This window comes from Dromiciops gliroides, chromosome 6 (assembly GCF_019393635.1).
Source record: "Dromiciops gliroides isolate mDroGli1 chromosome 6, mDroGli1.pri, whole genome shotgun sequence".
Lineage (NCBI taxonomy): Eukaryota > Metazoa > Chordata > Mammalia > Microbiotheria > Microbiotheriidae > Dromiciops > Dromiciops gliroides.
Genome location: NC_057866.1, coordinates 174,754,276 through 174,773,984, shown reverse-complemented (window position 1 = coordinate 174,773,984; position 19,709 = coordinate 174,754,276). Strand labels below are relative to the sequence as shown.

At 36.9% G+C, this 19,709-nt stretch overlaps 1 protein-coding gene across 1 annotated transcript in view; it reads left to right on the top strand.

Moving 5' to 3' along the window:
* Positions 1 to 19,245, top strand: part of GASK1B (golgi associated kinase 1B) — a 45,816-nt gene extending 26,571 nt beyond the window's left edge. The window contains exons 3-4 of the mRNA XM_043972987.1: positions 12,355 to 12,581; positions 16,347 to 19,245. Coding sequence (XP_043828922.1) covers positions 12,355 to 12,581; positions 16,347 to 16,554 — 435 coding nt within the window. The 3' untranslated portion in view covers positions 16,555 to 19,245. The remainder of the gene's footprint in view (positions 1 to 12,354; positions 12,582 to 16,346) is intronic.
* Positions 19,246 to 19,709: the final 464 nt, after the last annotated feature.

Below are 19,709 nucleotides of genomic sequence, written 5' to 3'. Positions count from 1 at the left end.
GAAGTTCTTGCACTTAGGGACAGCCCAGAGTTGTTCTGAATACCCCTGAAATGCTATTAATGAGAATAATTTCTTTGTGAGTCCTCAGCTGGACTCATTCTAGATTTGACGCAGATCAGCTTTGGATTTTAGAGATTACATATTCATACCCCAAACTAGTTTGCCTGAATCCAGTTTTTTTTTCCCCTGCCCTCTCCTCCTGGTATCACTAATTTTTAAAATAGTTGTCCTAGTTCAAGTGATGAAGAAAAAAAAACAAAACAAAACAGACAAATCTTTCTTTTTTAAAACTTGTCATTCTCGTTCTCCCCTAAATCATTTTGTATGAGTCAAAGTTACATGACTTGGCTCAATAAGGTTAGTGCCAATTCTAGTAAAATTACTTTTTAGCATGACTGATTTTTTTCTTTGCTTATTTTCTTCAGTGTTTTTCTTTTAAGCACATTATGTAAAGGAAATTGATGGGAATATTATGTGAAGGCTGGAAATTCATACACACAAAAATGAGGACAAGGAAGATTTCAGGTTCCTATGGCAACATAACCTAACTAGCTCACAGGGGTGCCTGTGAGAGATTTGAGTCTGTTTGTTAAGCCTATGGGAGGGCTTAAAAAAAACCTCAAAACAACAAAAAACATGATGGTGTGAATATTGTGGCTGAAATGGTTTTCATCTTCCTGGATTTAAATCTTTTAAAGTTCTTGTTTTAAACTTGAGCATAGCATATGATCCCATGCTTCCCATATAAATCCTAGTTTCCTAAAATGTAAAGATTATGGTTTTCTTTAGACCAAGGGGTCTGCCCTTCACAAATCCTTTCTGAAAGAGTGGGCGAGGCCAGTTGGGATGTTATTTTTATGTTACACTAGTTGTGTAAATTATAGAACTAGAAACTTTTTTGTCCTAAAAATAGATTGTCACTTGTCTGGCAAACTTCCTTCTGAGCCTCTCAGTGACATGGCAATGTTTGACATCTGATAAAAAGTCAGATGTGGATTATATTGATCCTAAACATAGCATGAGTCCTATTGAAATAGCATTAAATGTATCATAGAATCTAAATAATTCTGTAAGGCTTTAAATAGCCCCCAATTTCATTGGGGTGGGTGCTCCCTCCTTTTAGGCAGAGCACAACATTTCCACACCATCTTAAACAGTTCCCATGAACTTTAGGGGCCAGAGTCATCATCTGGTAGCTTATACTCTGAACTTAAAAGAGCTGGTCCTCAGTTGACAGACACCCAGTTTGTCACTAGAACTATACTTTTCAGTTTGTTAGTGCCTGTCAAAGAGAACTACCAGATGATGAAACAGCCTTTGAAATCCTTGGGTCACCCTCACTGTGGGATGAGGCACTGGAGTAGGCTTTGGGTCTAGGGAAATTTACATATTACTGCTTTTTAACAAAATGTCTCTGCTTCAAGAATGTGGGAGGTTGTTTTTGTTTCAAACTGTGACATTTTTTAGAGAAGAGATAATGTTTAGAAGAATGGGTGCTATTTAGTGAACTCCAAGCAGAGGAGGACAATGGATGGAAGCTGAGGGTTGCCTGGCAATTGAATGTAGATCAAATGACTATGACACTCGTTTTACCTCATCATATTTGACCATCCTTGTTGTATATGTACATGTGCATACATGTACATGTCAACACACAAACCCATATACACATGTATATGTGTGTAAGTATGCACATACATATATGGACTGCGTATACATGTATATATGCGTATACATATATACATGTAATTATTCAGATAGTTTTCCATGCCATCTAGAAGGTAGCTAAATGGTACTATGGAGAAAATGTTGGGGTTGGACTCAGGAAGATCTAGTTCAAATTATGGCCTTAAGATACTTCCTGGATGGGTGACCCTGGACAAGACATTTAACCTCTCTCAGTCTGTTTCCTCATCTGTAAAACGAAGGGATTGGACTTGATGGCTTCCAAGTTCCCTTCCGGCTCTAAATCAATGACCTTGTGGTCTTAGCACATCACAGAATGGCCTGCATTCCTAGGGGGATGGCCCCAAGATATGGCTATAGGAGGTAGTGTGGCTTTCCTTTCTGTACTCTCAGTGTGACAATTACTTGCTATCTATCTTATATTTTGTGTGTGTATTATTCCCCTAGAAAAATTTAACTTGATTGTGGAAACTTTTAGGGAAGAGGTAGGACCTTGCAGTCATCCCTGAAGGAATGGAAGGACTTCTTTAGGTTGAAGAAATGATGTGAGAAAAGATGAGGAAAGGAGCAAATAGGATGACAATAGGGTACAGAAAGTGGCCCGGTTTGGTTACTCTACTAAGTGGAGTGATAGGGTTAAGTTCTTGTGAGAGATCTGTTCCAGGCCACCTTATAATGATGTAGGGATACCAGACTTGAGAGTGTAAAGAATTAATTGTTATTTGAGGTTTTTATGCCTTGGTGTGTATTGGCCTGGGGCTCCGCAAACCGCATGGTGCTCCATCCACTGGTTGTAGCCGTTGCCATGACGCTGGCACCTCACGTCATCACCACTCCCCGAGGCCTACATGGGCCTGGAAACATAATGATTGGAAGCCTAGTGAGGGCAGTCATGTGACTGTCAGAGTGGTCAGCCAATTGGCTGGGGGCTGTGTGGGGTTTGCTGGGATTGGGGGAGGAGAATTTGCCATTCTAGCGGGAAGCTGGAAGGCGACAGGAGCTCTGCTGTGTATTCTCAGCTGATTCCTGGGCGGTGGTATTTTTTCAGGTTGTATGATTTCCTTTTCCCCATTTTATTTCCTTTCCCTTGATCCTACTGATCCTGTTTCTGTGTGTGTGTGTGTGTGTGTGTGTGTGTGTGTGTGTGCGTGTGTGTGTATGCTTTTTAAGTTCGTTTTTGTTAAAATAAATCCTTTTCTGTTTTGAGGGAGACTGCCTGTCTCCTTCCTTGCCTCAATATTGCGGTGAGCCGCTTAGCTAACACTCCCCAATTAAAAATTGGTCCCTACAAGAGGAAGGTAGTTAAAGGGGGCCCATAGCTGTCCAAGGAAGTGGCTGATATAAAGGCAGACAATCAGTGGAATAGACATGATCTGAAGCAAGATCCTAGATGTTTGTGACCTGGTTAGACAGAAGAAGGAAAATATAGAAGCTGAAAGAGAAATTAGTTACCTGAGTGTATATAAGTCTCAGTTCCCTCATCCATAAAATGGATACAATTAGCACTTATCTCATAGAGTTGTTTTGAAGATCAGATGAGGTAATATATGGTAAAGAGCTTTGCAAATCTTAGAGAACTATATAAATGTTAGTTATTATTAGCATTATTACTATTTTTGTACCTAATAACTACTCTCACAAGACCTTGCCCCAATTTTGTATTGTTCTTACTACTTTGCATATATTTGTATCTATTCACTTTATTTTTATGCTGTATCTATTTATAGGTACAATTATTTCCTTCCCTCTAAGAATAAGCTTTTTGACAGTCAGGCTGGGTTCCTTCTTTGCCTTGAATTCCCAGTGCCTAGAACAGTGCCTGACAAAAAGCAGGTTCTTCCTAAATACTTACTAATTGATGCAGAAAAGGGGTGGGGCTGTGAGTCATAGTATTGCCCATGGGGAGTTAGTTACTGGGTCTGTGGAGTGTGAATCATTTGTGTTTTGAAGGACAGTGTTTATTCAGGTCAAGATCCTGGGAAGCTGAGGGAGCCTTTCTGACTTCTGCTGGGAAACTAGAAACTTTTGGCAGTGTGGAGAGAATGGAGCCCAGGGCTAGGTGGAGGTCAGCTTAACTCTATGGATGATTTGAACCCTCAGGTCGAACATGTGCTGAGTCCAGGGAGCAATCTTTAGGGAGTGGTGATAGCATCATTGGAAGGACTATAATGATGCATACTGTTGGATGACTGAAGCTCTGGTGGATGTGATACCTTTTTTTTTCTTTTTTTTTTTTTTAGTGAGGCAATTGGGCTTAAGTGACTTGCCCAGGGTCACACAGCTAGTAAGTGTTAAATGTCTGAGGCCAGATTTGAACTCAGGTACTCCTGACTCCAGGGCCGGTGCTCTATCCACTGCACCATCTAGCTGCCCTGATGTGATACCTTATTGAAAGTGGTCTGTGCTTCCAATTGTCTCTGCTTGTGAAAGAGAGAGGGTTTGGGGTGGTAGGAACAGCTTCAGCACCAGAGTCAGAGGGTGTGTGTGTGTGTGTGTTGAGGGGGCACATAACAATATCAGTTTCTGATTATTTTGGTCTCAAATAGGGAAATAGGAATGGCATACTTACATTTTAGGATTTGTATTCAGGCACAAACGTATCTGGGATATAGCCTGTGACAGTTCTTGGCTTATAGGTAAGCACATACGTGCTTAAGTATGTGTTTTTGACAATCTGGAGATGAGTAGGGAATAGTGAGGGAGGTCCCATGGTGGGTAGGCAGGATTTCTGTGACACATCTAAAGCACGACAACAGATAACAATAGAGATCCAGACAGACAGTTGGTATCAGGAATTTCTGGCTGGGCAAAACAAGGGTAAATAAAATTCTAGGCCCTGTATTTCAGAGACAGGGCTCTACTGTGTGGAAAGACCATCAAGAACAAATCCCAAAGGACTAATGATAATGCACACTACCCACCTCCAAAGAAAGAACTGATATCGATTGAACACAGACTGAAACCTGCCATTTTTCACTTTCATTTTTTCTTTTATTCAAGTTTTCTTGTACAAAATGACAAATATGGTAATGTTTTACATAATTGCACATGTATAACCTATATCTGATTGCTTACCACCTCAGGTAGAGAGGGGGGGAGGAAGGAAAGGAGACATAGAATTTGGAACTCAAAACTTTAAATAAAAATGTTTATTATTATTTTTAAAAAAAGAAGAAATCAAGGGATCTAGTCCTATGGAATATAGGCTTGATTATAAGTGGTGGGGAATTGAACAGGTAACTTATGATTAGGGGTGGGATAGTAATAATAGTACAAAAATACTTTGGTTTAGATCTGAGATGTCATACAGCTAGGGAACTCCCAGTGAGGCAATGCCCTTTACCAGGGCAGGTCAGCAACTTTTCAGCTCTGAGAACTGAAGTAACCTCAGGTTCACATACCCACCATGGGACACAGACAGGACTTGAACTCAGGTCTTTTCAACTCTGGGATTAGCCCTCTATTCTGCTAAGGTTGCCTCTATATAAATAAATAGTTAAGACATATATAGCATTTTAAGGTTTTAAAAAATACTTTACATTCAGTCTATTCAACAATCCTGAGAAGTGATTCTCAGAGGATTCTTATCAGAGGATCATCAATTTTAATTGGAAAAAGATGTTTGATATAATTTAGTTCACTTCCTCCTCATTTTATAGATGAAGAAACTGAGGCCCATAAATGGGATTTGAACACAGTTTCTCCTGACTTCATGCCAGGCTCTCTTTCTGCTACATCACATTGAAAGTAAGAGGGAGGAGTTTGGTCACAAAGGAACAAGTGAAGAGCCAAGTTATCTGACCTGGGGTACAAAGCCAGAGTAAGACAGCATTCAATCTGATTTGAGACTGAACAAGCTGAGTTGCAGATTCATCAATCTTTAGACTTTCCTTTAATTGTGTAGGCCCAGGGCTTGAATTGGGGTTTAAGCAAATAGGTGACAGTTAAGTGATTCCAAGAGTGGAGAATGAATGAATGTGGGGTCAGGGAGCAAGGATAGTCATTACAGGTTTGAGACATAGAAATTTATTGTGTTATAAGGTGTGGGTTATGTGTACCTAATACTAAATGAGTAGAATGGACAACATAAGTGCCCCTAGATATAAGAGGGGAACTGGAGTGATCAGGGAGTCTTCAAGGAAGAGAAAGAATTTTAGACAGGCCCTGCCACATGGTATTTAGGTTGATAGAAATGATGTCATTTTAGGATGGAGGTAGGATGTGGGTGAATGTTTCAAGCAGAAACAGGGAGAAAGTAGAAGGTGGACTCAAGAGACCATGCATATCTAGTGTTTTGGGAGGATTCACTTAGGGCAATATATGAGTAAAAAGGATGGAAAATGTAGGTTGGAGGTAATTTGTGAAATTCCAGATTGAGGAATCTATCCTTTCCTGTGAGGAATTATCTACAGGCATTGGAGAATTATTATTATTATTTTTTTTTGTGGGGCAATGAGGGTTAAGTGACTTGCCCAGGGTCACACAGCTAGTAAGTGTCAAGTGCCCGAAACCGGATTTGAACTCAGGTCCTCCTGAATCCAGGGCTGGTGCTTTATCCACTGTACCACCTAGCTGCCCCTTTTGGAGAATTATTTTTGGGCAAGAGACACTAAGCATAGAATTTCACGTGACCAAGAATGAGTGTTTCTGTTAAAAAAAAAAAAGCGAACATTTGCTTGTTTCAGGATTGCATAGGCATGACAGAAAGGAAAGGAGAGGAAAGAAACTTCTTAAAAAGTCCTAGGTTTGTAGGCTTATAAGGATAGTACTGAAGAGTGATGGTGATTGAGGATACTTAGCAAGTCCCAGAAGGTATGGACACACTTTAGGAAGAAAAAAAAAAGATATGGTTCAAATTGTAGTATAGAATTTTAAGCAGAATCAGAGTGAAGTCAAAGAGTTCACTGCTATTAAGAAAACCAGAGGGTTAGGTAGAAGTTGTGATGGAGAAGTTGGAGGAAGATGGCGAGGGTGTTAAGCACAGAACTGTTCAGGTAATGTAGTGGAAGAAAACATAAAATGTCTGTGAATGACTGTCTCATATGGTACTTCTTTCTTAGCTAATGATTTTTGATAACTGTAGTCCACTCATTATTGTCTTTGTTCAGGCAACTCCAACTTTTTTTGAGCTCATTGGGGGTTTTCTTGGAAAAGATAACTGGTGTGGTTTGCCATTTGAAGCAAACAAGGTAGGGCAGCTAGGTGGCACAATGGATAGAGCCCTGGATTCAGGAGGACCTGAGTTCAAATCTGGCCTCAGATACTTGATACTTACTAGATGTGTGACCCTGGGCAAGTCACTTAACCCTCATTGCCCTGCCCCCCCCCCAAAAAGAAGAAGAAGCAGAAAACAAGGTGAATTGACTTACCAAGAGCCACATAACTGGTAAATGTCTAAGGCCAGATTTGAACTCAGGAAGAGAGACTTTTCCTGCCTCTAAGCCCAGCACTCTATCCATTGTGCTTTCAGTTGCCCTTGGTAGTATACTAGTCATTCAGATATCATTCAGATATGGGACCCAGTGAGAATGAGTTTGGTTATGAAGAAAACAATGTTTCATAATATTTTTGCTGGAAAATGAGATAGACTATAAGTAACATAATCACTTGGCTAGAGCTGTCTTGGGTAGACATAATCATGGTTTAATGTGTAACAGGCACCAGAAGAAGGAACAGGGTATATATGGGGGTATAGCTCTTAGGGCTAGAAAATAAGGTGGTCTATTTCAGATATTTATGGACCTTCTAAAAGTTTGGGCCATTCTATTTTTATTCTGTAGGCCTAACTTAAATAACCAGCTGGGAAAGTTTTCTTGCTGAGCTGTAAGGGTAATGATACCAAAAAGGAAAGAGTGAAAAAAATACTTTGGTAGGAGAAGTAAATCTGTCTAAAAATATCCTCATGAACAGAAACTTTGGCAGAAATACCTGGATCCTTCTGAGTTAATTTTAGTTAGCGAAATGCTTAAACCATACATTTTCTAAAATGATGAGAAATGGATGAATATAGCAGGTTACAATGGGCAAAAAAGTAAGAAGTGAGAAGACATTGGAATTTCATCATGCTATATCATGAACTCTCCTCAAGTTTGATAGTCAGTCTGAAGCCGTTTCATTAAAAATAATAATAATAATTAAGAACCTTCCCTAAATACTACGTCCTTTGGGGACAACTACCTAACTACCACCACGACAGAAATGCAGACATGAACTACAGTGCTTAGGAATGCACCAGTCAAAAATGGGAGTGTTTCAACATGAGCAGTCTACTTCTGTATCAGTGTGAGTTGCCCTATTAGACTTTATAAAGCTGAACTTGCCCTTATAAAAATAAGCAGAAGTTTCTCCAGAATGTTCTTCCACTAACTGGCAGCCAGAGAGGCACTAAACTTTAAGGAGTGGATTAGAGGGTTGAGGGTGGATTATTTTTAGTCTGACTATGAATGGAAATGGAAGGATCTAGATGGATTTCTGAGAAGAATTGGGAGAAAAAAAAATTAGGAAGCCCCCCCCAAAATGAATTGTAGAGAGGGAGTAGAGGCACAAGTTATTAGTTGTCTAGACAATGGCAATAGAACAAAGGCTTTATTTATCATTTCTTCAAGAGAATAACAAAGAAGAGCAGGAACTGTTCCAAAGGAACTCCAAACGTATAAACACTTATCTTTTTGGGGGGGAGTTAGGGGTCTGACCTGTGATTTTATTATTATAGTATATACCCAGTATAGAATATCTCTCCACCATTGCAAATGGGTTGTTCATCTGTAACATTGCCTCAGGGCATTGAGACATAATGTTTTGATCATAGTCACACAACTAATAAGTATCAGGGGCAAGACTTGAAACAAAGACTTTAAAGTCTCTTTTGTCTATATCTATATGTATATAACTATATTTAAATAGAGCAATCTCTTTGTGTTTACATATCTACTGTTATATATTGCCTTTATAAGTGGTTACATGTACATTTATATAATTATTTGCATGCATATGTGTATATATACATATATGTATATGTAATCACGTATAAAAGCAGTATATAACAGTAGGCATATATACACATGTATATATGTGTATATGTTTACATATATGTGTATATAAAATAACATTTTATTTTGGAATAATTTTTTGGTTTTTCATTTTACTGGTTATGTGAACGGGTCCAATTAAATTTAATTGGATAACAGTTTGCAAAAGGAAAGTTGGGCTCAATACAAAAATATTTCTTAATAGTGAGGTCTGACAGAGTCAGACTGCAGTAGCCTGCCAAGGGAAATGGTGGAAGAAAGCATCATCTTTTGAGTCATTCAGGACTAGATTGGACAAAGCACTTAAAAAATACACCACAGGAAACAACCTACTGCTGTCAAGGGAAAAGAAAAAAGTACCCAAATAGATCTTTTCCATCTCCAATTTTAGTTGATTTCATGCAGTTTGAAAATAGATTGGTAGAATAAATACCCATTCACTGAGAAATGGGACATATTCTATAGAGTGATTGTTATTTAATGCCAGTGAAGCTCTTTATAGGCACATCTTTGTTAGCAATTGTAGTGTAGAGAAAAATAATCCAAATGCAAATGTGTTTTCATGAGTCTGCGATAATCGTCAGTCAGCAGCATTGATATAGGAAGCTCAATGTTCAGCCTGTGGTAGGAGGTGTCACAGTAGGACGTTGTCCTCAGAATGCTTAAAAATCTACTGAGGGATATAAAATCTATAGTTGTTGACTTGCAGACAGGTTTGACCATTTGTACTACATCAGTGAATTTATATCTAGAAGTGTACAGAAAGAAAGGCTGGGTGAATTGTATGGGAACTTCATAATATTTCTTAGCTAATGCCTATGTGAGGAAAAGGAATTGGGCTGAAAGAGGTCCAGATTTCTGGATTCATTCCACTACCCCTCCCCGTATTTAACAGAACTATAGCAATGGCTTCTAGATACTGTCTCATTTTAGATTGTTTCCTTTTTTTTTTTTTTTACTAAGATATAGCCAAAATATTATTTATGTAAAACAACTTCTGGTTTTGTAGAAGGGGTTCAATGAATTTATCAAAATATTTTCTTAATTATTCCCTTTAAAGCAATAATGGGTAAGCCTATATGATATGACCTTTGTGTCAGTTTGTTAGCACATGTGATCCTTTGAACAAACCATTGTTCCCTCATTATGACCCCTTGTGGCAGCTGACTTGCTTTTCTATCAATTCCAGGACAGATTCTTGAACTCTTGCCCACATGCAGGGCAGGTCCCTGGCTTTTTGTTTATCTGCTTAGGCATATCTATGTTCTTTTGATCATACTCATGACACTCTTATATGAAACTTTTGACTCTTATGGTCAACTCACTTGAAACATCTGCTTCTCTTACCATCAGTTTGCTCTAAGCTGTATGTATGTAAATAGCCATGTAAGGCATCAAATTCTCCCCATGTACCATTTCTCTTTTTAGTGTGTGGATCATTCTTAATTAAGCATCATTACAGAGTTAGCTCACTATGACTGGCTAAGCCTTTCACTGCCTATTCTAGGCAGAATAAAGAGTGGTGAGGATGGTAGGGTTGGAGCAAGGAAGGAGAGAAAACAGAAATGGGAGGATGGTGATCAACCTTAGATAACATTACCAAGTAAGCTAAGTAAGTCTTTGGTATCGCCTCTTTTCAACTCTGGAAAAATGTTGGCAGGAAAAAAAAAGTAGACCGTTTTTTCAATGAGTAGCATGGCACCATTAAAAAAACAAAACAAAACAAAACAACTTTTAATTTCCTGAAAATAATCCAGTCCATTTTCTTCCTTTTGTACGTGTTTGGGTCCAATTTATTGTTTGTTTATGGTACTCTTCTAAGCTATATAAGCTGATGGACAATCTCAATAGGTTATCTATTCAATTGGTTAAAAGTATTCTTTATCCATTTGGTTTTTCCTGTGTGGATTTTTGGAGTGATCATGAACTTATTTAAGTGGTTCTAATATTCTTGGTCTTGATGCAATATACAATGACACATACAAATAGGAACTGGAACTCAGACCTATGCATCTGACCACAAGTCCAGAACACAGTCTAGTGCTCCATTCTGTATTGCTTCCAGATGAAGTTACGGATATCTTCAAATTTAAGCTGATAGTACTAGGAAGGCAACATGGTACAGTAGAAAGGAAGGATTTGGAATCAAAAGATATCTGTTTAAAACTACAATCCTACCTGTGAGAGTCTCACGTGTCTCTCTATTAGATGTAAGCTCCTTAAGAGCAGGGAGTATGTTTGCCTTTCTTTGTGTCTCTATTGCTTAGCACAGTTCCTGGAACATAATTGATGCTTAATAAATGACTGTTGACTTGACGATGTGACCTTAGCATGGCATATCTATGAAACAAAAGGGTTGGACTAGGTGATAGCTAAGGTTCCTTCCAGCTCTGAATATATAATACTATCATCCTAGTAATACTCTTTCAGTGTTTAAAAAGTAGCAAGGCTAAGAGAAATTTGGGTTGAGGTGCTACTAGTAATCATCTTAGGGTTTAAGTGGTTTGTTCCCTTGTCACAAAACAGATGGGGAGAATATTGGGGGTGAGAACTACTGTTTGTCTTCCTCATAAGTGTTCTCCTCAAGGGAAAAAATGTGTAGATTACACAATCCACCAGACAAATGTCTACTTGGTTTTTGGGAAGTATCTAATTTTAAGCATCATCATAATAATAGATACCATTTAGAGAGAGCTTTAAAGTTTGAAACACTCTACAGACATTATCTCGTTTGAAACTCAAACAATTCTTTGAGATGGGTATTAATATCATGTATTGATATCAGTGCCTTTCTCTCTCCCTTTCTGCCCATTTTACAGATGTAGAGACAAATTCAGAGAGTTTAAGTGACTTATTTGCTCATGGCCCCAAGGCTGGCATATGTTAGAGGCAGGCCTTTATGGTTCTAAGTTCAATGTTTTATTCATTGTGATACTGCTATCTATTAAATTTTAATTATACTGAAAATTTTATGCTTTGGGAGCTGGAAATCATTTGTTACTAGGAATAAAGCAAGGTATTTTTCTGGACGTATATCTGTATGTTATATCAATGGGGACTTTTTTTAAAAAATAAAAACATTTTATTTAAAGTTTTGAATTCCAACTTCTATCCCTCTCAATGGGGACTTTCTGTGTAAAGTACAGAGATGCTAAGTTGTGCTGATTGATCTGGCCTTGTTATATTAGAATAAGCTGGAGCTAGGTAATACTAATAGAGTGCTTTTAAGGGTCACAAAGTAGTTTACATGTTATTTTATTAGGGCCTCAAAACAACTGTATCAATATTATTACCCCAGTTTTATAGATGAGGAAAGCAAGGCTCATTGAGGTTAAATGATTTGCCTAGGGTCAGAATTGTATTTAAACCTGGTTTTACATGATTCAAAATCTAGCTCTTTATCCACTATACCATGAAGCTTCTAGCGGGGCTGTGCTAGTGATGGCTGAATCATGGGTTTACCAAACTGTGAATTTACTCTGGCAGATGCCTTTAATTATTTTATTCTCTTTGATGTTGGCGAGCCATTTCCTAATAAAACATAGCCCTGATCACTTGTAAAACTCTTCTGGTATTCATAAATGTTGGTGACATTTAGTAGCCTGGCTTATTATTATTTTTTCCATCTTTGTATTTTCAGATCTACCACCGCTTAGATGTAAACTGCTGCGGATTCCGACCTCGGAAGGAGGATGCCTGTGGTCAGAAGGGAGTTAAGAGGAAATGTGATAACCAAGATACTATGGAGCTAACACACATTGTTCAAAGAAAGCATGACCCAAGGCATTTGGTCTTTATAGACAATAAAGGTTTCTTTGACCGAAGTGAAGATAATTTAAATTTCAAATTATTAGAAGGAATCAAAGAGTAAGTTTTTGGATTATAATAATAATGAGCTCATACTCTTTTTAGTGCTAAGAAGTAGCAAAGCTGAGAGAAATTAGGCTTTAGGCTTGACTTCTAACAGAAATATAATTTGTATCTCTTAGGGAAGGAGGCTGGAGCTAGGGAAGTAGTGTTAAGTAGAGCAAAAGCTAGGTACAGAGGAATTGTCTCTATTACCACCTTATAGCTACTGCTATATTGTCATTTTTCAAAGGTCAGTGATTTCATTTGTCTGAGTACTCCTTCCATCAATGCAAATGACAGCCCTTTCACCCATTCTCAACCTGTATATCAAATCAAGTCAGCATTTATTAAGTGACTACTACATTGCAGGCACTGTCCTAAACACCAGGAAATTCAAAGATGAAGAATGAAACAATCCCTACTTTCAAGAATTATATATTCTGTTCAGGAATATGCCATTTGCATATATAAGTATTTGTATTATAAATATACAGGATAAACAAAAAATAAATATCTTTTGTCTTTTATACCTTGCATAAAATACAAAGTAGTTACATTCAAAGTAATTAGGAAGTGGAGGCACTGGCACTTGCTGGGATGGTTTTTTATGGAAGGTAGCGCTTAAGCTTTGTCTAGAAGGAAGAGAAACGGAGGACTTCTTTGAAGTAGAGGTGATGAAGATGTGTATTCTAGGACTGGGGATAGTTCAAATATAAAGCATTGAGATGGGCAATGGAGTACCATATGAGGAACAGAAAAAAGGCTAGTTTGGCTGGGTCAAAGAGTAAAGAAGAGAGAATAATGAATAATGAGATTGGAAATGTAGGTCAGGGCAGAGGAGATTGTGAAAGGCCTTAAAAGCCAAAATAGGGGAATTTATATTCTATCCTAGAGGCAATAAGAAACCACTAGAGTTTGTTGAGTAGGTGAGTGATGAGGTCAGATCTGTGTTTGAGGAACATCACTTCGTCAGCTTTGTGGAAGACAGACTTGTAATAGGGAAAGACTTGGGACAGGGAGATCGATTAGGAGTTGATCACAGTCATCCAGCCTATAAAAGCCTGAACTGAGATGGTAATCATGTGAGTAGAATGAAGTGATCAGATATAACAGATGTTGTGGAGTTTCAACCTCCAACAATATGATGGACCCAACACCTTTTTCTGGTCATATATAACCTTTATCTTTAGAAGGCATTGCCATTGTATGAAGATAGTTCCAGCTAAGTTTGGAGAATTTCATCCCTAGTGTGGAAGTGGGAAGATGAATTGCTTAGTTTTAACTCCTCTTGAAGACTATCCACTAAGTTGTAGAGTAGTTGCAATTTATATTGGTAGAAGTAACACAATTATAGATTTTGGCCTATTGAAGAAGCTACTCATATCATTATTCAGGGATGTGCTGGTAAATGTTTAATAATCAGGTCTTCAGGAAAAAATGTATGTATGATATATTTTTCAATTTAATTTCATTACTAATATATTCTCTATCATTTTCTTAAGTCTAGGTAATCAACAAAATAATAAATCAGGCCCTTATTTGAACATTTGTCAATTTCCAAGGTGTAAATGTTTGCTATGAACATTTTAAAATTAGCTCTTGGGAGCAATTATGGCTAGCTTCAGGACATGGCTGCTGTCATCCAAAGCTCTCATTGACCTTGTTATACACACATATGTACACATATATGCAGACATTATAGATAACATATTAATACATAATGCCAAATATATACAATATATTATGTACAAATACTATTTAACATAATATATAAATACATCATGCATAAATAATATAGATGCATGTTACATATACATGTTTAAAACTCATAAAGCACTATGGAAATGTAAGTATATTATACATATTTTTGGAAATCTTCACATCTACTATATCACATTTTGTCATTACAATCACTGCAACAGACACTGGATTATGATTAACCATGTTTTAGAGATGAGGAAACAGGGGCTCAGAGAAGTTAAATGAGCTTCCCAAAGTCAAATACTTAATGAGTGGCAGAGAATGAGATAACCAATTCTAATATAGTACTCTTTTTATTGTGATATGTGGCACAAGGAAGAGCTACTAATGCCCCTCTTGTTCAGTCTTCTGCTAATGACACTTCTGAAGTATAATACCCTGGAGAATATGGGTTTGGGAAAAACACTTGGAATTTAAGGTAATTCTATGTTTATAATATTATTTAAAATCCCATCTTGACTCTCCACATAGCCTGCTTTATCAATGTCTACATCTTGAAAATCTTTTTGTGGACTTAAGGCTGAAGGTTTGGTATGTAGTGGTTTTTCTTCCTTACTGCACCCAAGTCATCCTTTGCACTTAGTGCAAATGCCCACTAGGAAGGAGGTTACATAATAAATAGGTCTCCTTAAATGCCTCCTTAAGTTATGTCTCTCTAGAAATAATAGTCACCAGAAGACATCATTAGGGACCATCCATCTTGAGTTCAGCTGTCTCTTTCACTAGAACTAGACTTTCAGATGTGAAGAATGAGCTTAAAATGGAAACTCTTTAAAAATATGTTAATTTGTGCACTGAAAAGAAAAATGTAAAGGTTATTTATTCAAGATTTATGTATAGAATAGATTCATTAATCATTTGAAAAAAATCAAGAAACACATACTATTTTTTATTTAGAAAACATTGTTCCCTTTAGAAAATATCTTCCCTTTGGGAAGATTAGATTTATTTTTAAGGCTAGCTTCCTCTCTCCCTCCTCTGACTGCAACAATTTCTTCTCATATGACTACCCTTCTGCTACAATTAAATTAGTTGAATATCTATAGACTTAACAAATCATGGATTATTAATACTTCACTGCATGAAATTTTTATTTAACCATATAGCCGCTCACTTTTACAGTAAAATTTTCCAGGTTGCTTAAAGTTGTTTGTAAGTATAGACTTCCACATTTAATATCCTACTCCTTCCATTCTCAGGTCTCTCAAATGAGAGATCTTTTTTGTCCTTTCTTTCAGGAGGATCAACTTACCTGCCTTTCCACACATAGGGTCGCTAAACAGATGCTTCATGGATTCTAGTAAACAGACTGCCATTCTCAGCACACTCGGTTTAGATTTGAGGAAGTTGTAGAGGGCCCCTATATGGAGTCCCTTATAAGGATATTAGTTCTGTATCTAGCATCCATGAAAAATACATGTGCTTAAAGTGTTAATATAGTTCTTGTTATACAACTACCTGGCCTACTATTAACTGATGGCCTATAAGCACACTCATTCTTCCTGACAATCGAAAATTATCACCATAGATAAAACAAAATAGATGTTGAAAGAAATGTATTCAAGCCATCTAATAGAAACTTTAATGATTCCTTATTCTGTTCTTCACTTTGCCTATATGGAAATATACCCAAATATCAAAATATGAGTGATGTTGAAAATTCAGTTAAATTTGATGACATTTTTCTAATATGTCTTTTTTTTTGGGGGGGGGCGGGCAATGAGGGTTAAGTGACTTGCCCAGGGTCACACATCTAGTAAGTGTCAAGTGTGTGAGGCCGGATTTGAACTCAGGTCCTCCTGAATCCAGGGCCGGTGCTTTATCCACTGTGCCACCTACCTGCCCCTAATATGTCATTTTTAAAAGACATGCCAGTGGTATGACAGTGACTTAAATGGTTTGTTTCATAATGACACAATTAGGTACTATGATTTATGATGGATCAATGATACACAGAGTTATTGGCTAGATTATAATCCTTCTAAATAAGTCCTAGATTGAAATGTCATTTTGTCTTTTCAGGTTTCCTGAATCTGCAGTTTCAGTTCTGAAGAGTCAGCACTTAAGGGAGAAGCTCCTTCAATCTTTGTTTCTTGACAAAGTTTATTGGGAAAGCCAAGGAGGTCGACAAGGAATTGAAAAACTTATTGATGTGATAGAACAGAGAGCCAAGATTCTTCTCACCTACATTAATGCACATGGAGCCAAAGTATTGCCTATGAATCAGTGACTTTGAAGGGCTTGGTATTAATGCAAACATTGGGACAAAAGTATTAGGACATAGAAATGCTTGAGTACTTCTACAAGATTGCTATAGAAATGTTTCTGAAAATATTCTGTCTTCACAGAAAACATACACTTTTCCTTCTCCATATGTATTGAACTGGCCCAGTAAAATATGAGTTCTTTGAGGGCAGGAACTGTTTTTTGGTTTTGTACCCCCAATGCCCTAGAAATGTTACCTTGTACTTTTTAAATTCATTTTTTGGTATTGGTTAGTTTAAATACTTGACTGCAGAATGGTTTCAAGGATTATTTGATCTAATTTTGGTCAAACCAGTCAGTATCATTGACTAAGTCCAGTTGAATTGAACCCAACAAACATCTTTTTGCACCTGCTATTTGTAAGGTGCTATAACAGGTACTGAAAATATAAAAACAGAAACAACACAACCCTTGTCCTGAAGGTGCTCATATTGCTTCCTTTGCTTTATCAGAGGAGACCCAGACATATTATATTGGTCATTTCAATAATGACACCATAAAGAAAGACCTTAATAATTACAGTGACCAAAAGTTACCTTGGTTCTTGAAGCCTTTTGGCCTCCTAGGTTTGGGGGAATCTTGGGTTTATGATCCTTTCATTTAGAATAGAGATGTCCAAAGGGTACATGGTGGCTCCCTTAGCACTGACAAATTCATATATAGGTTTCACAAACAAAACAAAACAAAACAAAACAAAAACTCTGCAAAGACATCAGTGATGACCTGCAAAGAAGTGTTGGATCATTTGTAAACATATAGTGCATCCTACATTATTTTTACAAAAAACCCTGCCATACTTATAGAGAAAACATAGTATCCCCAGACCTTTTGGGGATAAATTACATTTTCAGAATAGAAACAATTCTAATTTGACTATTTATAGTTATAGTTTCTCAGTTTCTAAAGAGAGATCTAAATTATATTGTGTGACTTGGAACCAAGTGATTCTGAGACTGGAAGTTGGTTATTTAGAAATACATCCATATATATGTATGTGTGTGTGTGTGTGTGTGTGTGTGTGTGTGTGTGTGTAGTTAGCTTGTCAATTTTTTGAAGGCTATATACAATGAAACCAGTTTTATGATCCATTAACAATTTCCTCAGCTTTGCTTGGTTCAACAATACATATTTGAACCTAGTTCACATCAACTGTTATGTTGAAAGCTATTTCTCTGCTATCAAAGGGAAAATATTGTAAGTTAAATACTGACTTGGGTGAGGTCTCCTCACTACAATTTCAATCTCAAGGCTAGTTCCCAACCCTTCCTCAGTGCCCCACCCTCATGTCTGTTTCATATGAACATGGATGAACCTAAGCATTTAGAAAGGGAAGGGAATAAGCATTTGTCTAGTCACTGCTCTCTGTCAGGCACTGTGATAAATGCTTTTTTAAAATATTATCTGACTTAATCCTCACAACAATCCTGTGAGGTAGGTACTATTATTATCTTCATTTTGTAGTAGAGGAAAGTCATTATTGGGTATTATTACCTTTGGATATTTTTGAAGAACAAAGTAGGCCTTTCTATAGTGACCACCTAAGTTTTATTTTAAAAATAATTTTGGAAGGGCTACTCTCTTTTAGCTTCTTTTTGCTTACTTGAGAAATTGATATTGAGAGTTCATTAAAGAATTATTTACAAAAATATGCCACCCCATCCCACACCTAAAACTATATGCTGTTCTTAATATCTTCTTTATTTTCTTTTTTAAAAACAAGTAATAATTAAATAGCAATATTAATAACAACAAAACTATATTTCAATGAAGTAAAATATTTTTCTGTAGATTTATTATAATTTCTATATGCAGAAAAAAGTGAGAAAAATATTAAATGCAAGAAAAGATGGGAGGAAAGATATTATTGGCTATTCTATTACCATGTTTTCAAGGCGCTTAGTCATGTATTATCTTTAAGAGATACCTGCTTATTGATACAAGTTGCCCTTGGCAAAATGGTAATTGAATTTTGTCTTTAGCATTTCAATCTATTCTCATATCCATTAGTGGCATTTCTTGAGATACTTTCTAGCTGTGTGATCTTGGGTAAGTAACTTAATCACTTTGGTCACCAGTTATTTTTTCATCTATAAAATGATGGGATTAGACTTGACTTCAAGGTTGCTTTTCCAGCTTTGTGTGATCCTATTTAGGGGAGTGGTAGCCAGGGAAATATATTTTCGTTTGGTAACTCACAGGGATGGTGATTTGAGTCACAGGGGAATCATTCAACAAACCATTTGGAGAAACAATGGTAGTATTGATCTGATTAAAATTCCCAGTGTAAAAGGTGGAAAATTGGGGTACAGGTTAGACGAGGGGAGCAGAATTTGGTGAGGGGACTTTTCTCAATGGAGAGTTCCCTACACATGACCAAGAAACTCCTGATTTGATACATTATCCTTTCTAGGTAATATAATTGAATCTTAATAGAGGCTTTCTGGAAATTGAATACTTCAGTCCAAAGGAGTATTTTAAATGGTGGGAATTCCAGGCAACATAGTTGGCTATTGTAAGACATATTTGGCAGGCAACCTTTCTAATACCCTTTGAGTATTGTATTGAGGGTGGCATCCTCTTCTTATACATAAGGAGGCCCAGATTAATTTAAACACTTAATGTATAATTTGAAGCAAATAAATACAAGTTCCAGGAACATCTGTTCATTTCAGTTGTCCTCGTTCCTTTATTACCTATTTTATTAAAATGAAATTGGTGCATAATTCATGATGTATTATTTATGAATAATGAATCGCTAAAGGCCAAGCTTTTAATTCTCAGAGCTAATGTCCTTCATTTTTCTTCCTGAAAGTGAAAATGGTGTTAATAATGAGAAAACTCTGCTTATTTCTAATGAATTTAGTTCCTTTCTCTGTGGTTTGGTTCATATCAGCACATTCCCTGGCTTACTTATAAGTTGCTAACAAATTCGAAAAGGTTGATTAACCTCAACAGAATGATATGTCAAGTAAGGAGTCTTCTTGAAAGATTCATTTTCTTTAAATGGATGATGTTACGGTGACTAATCTATCTTTCCAAGACCTGGAATAAAATGGATGAGATGTTTTTCAAATTGTGGTTTTCCTTTTCCATTGGAGATAGGCTTGATTTAATATATAC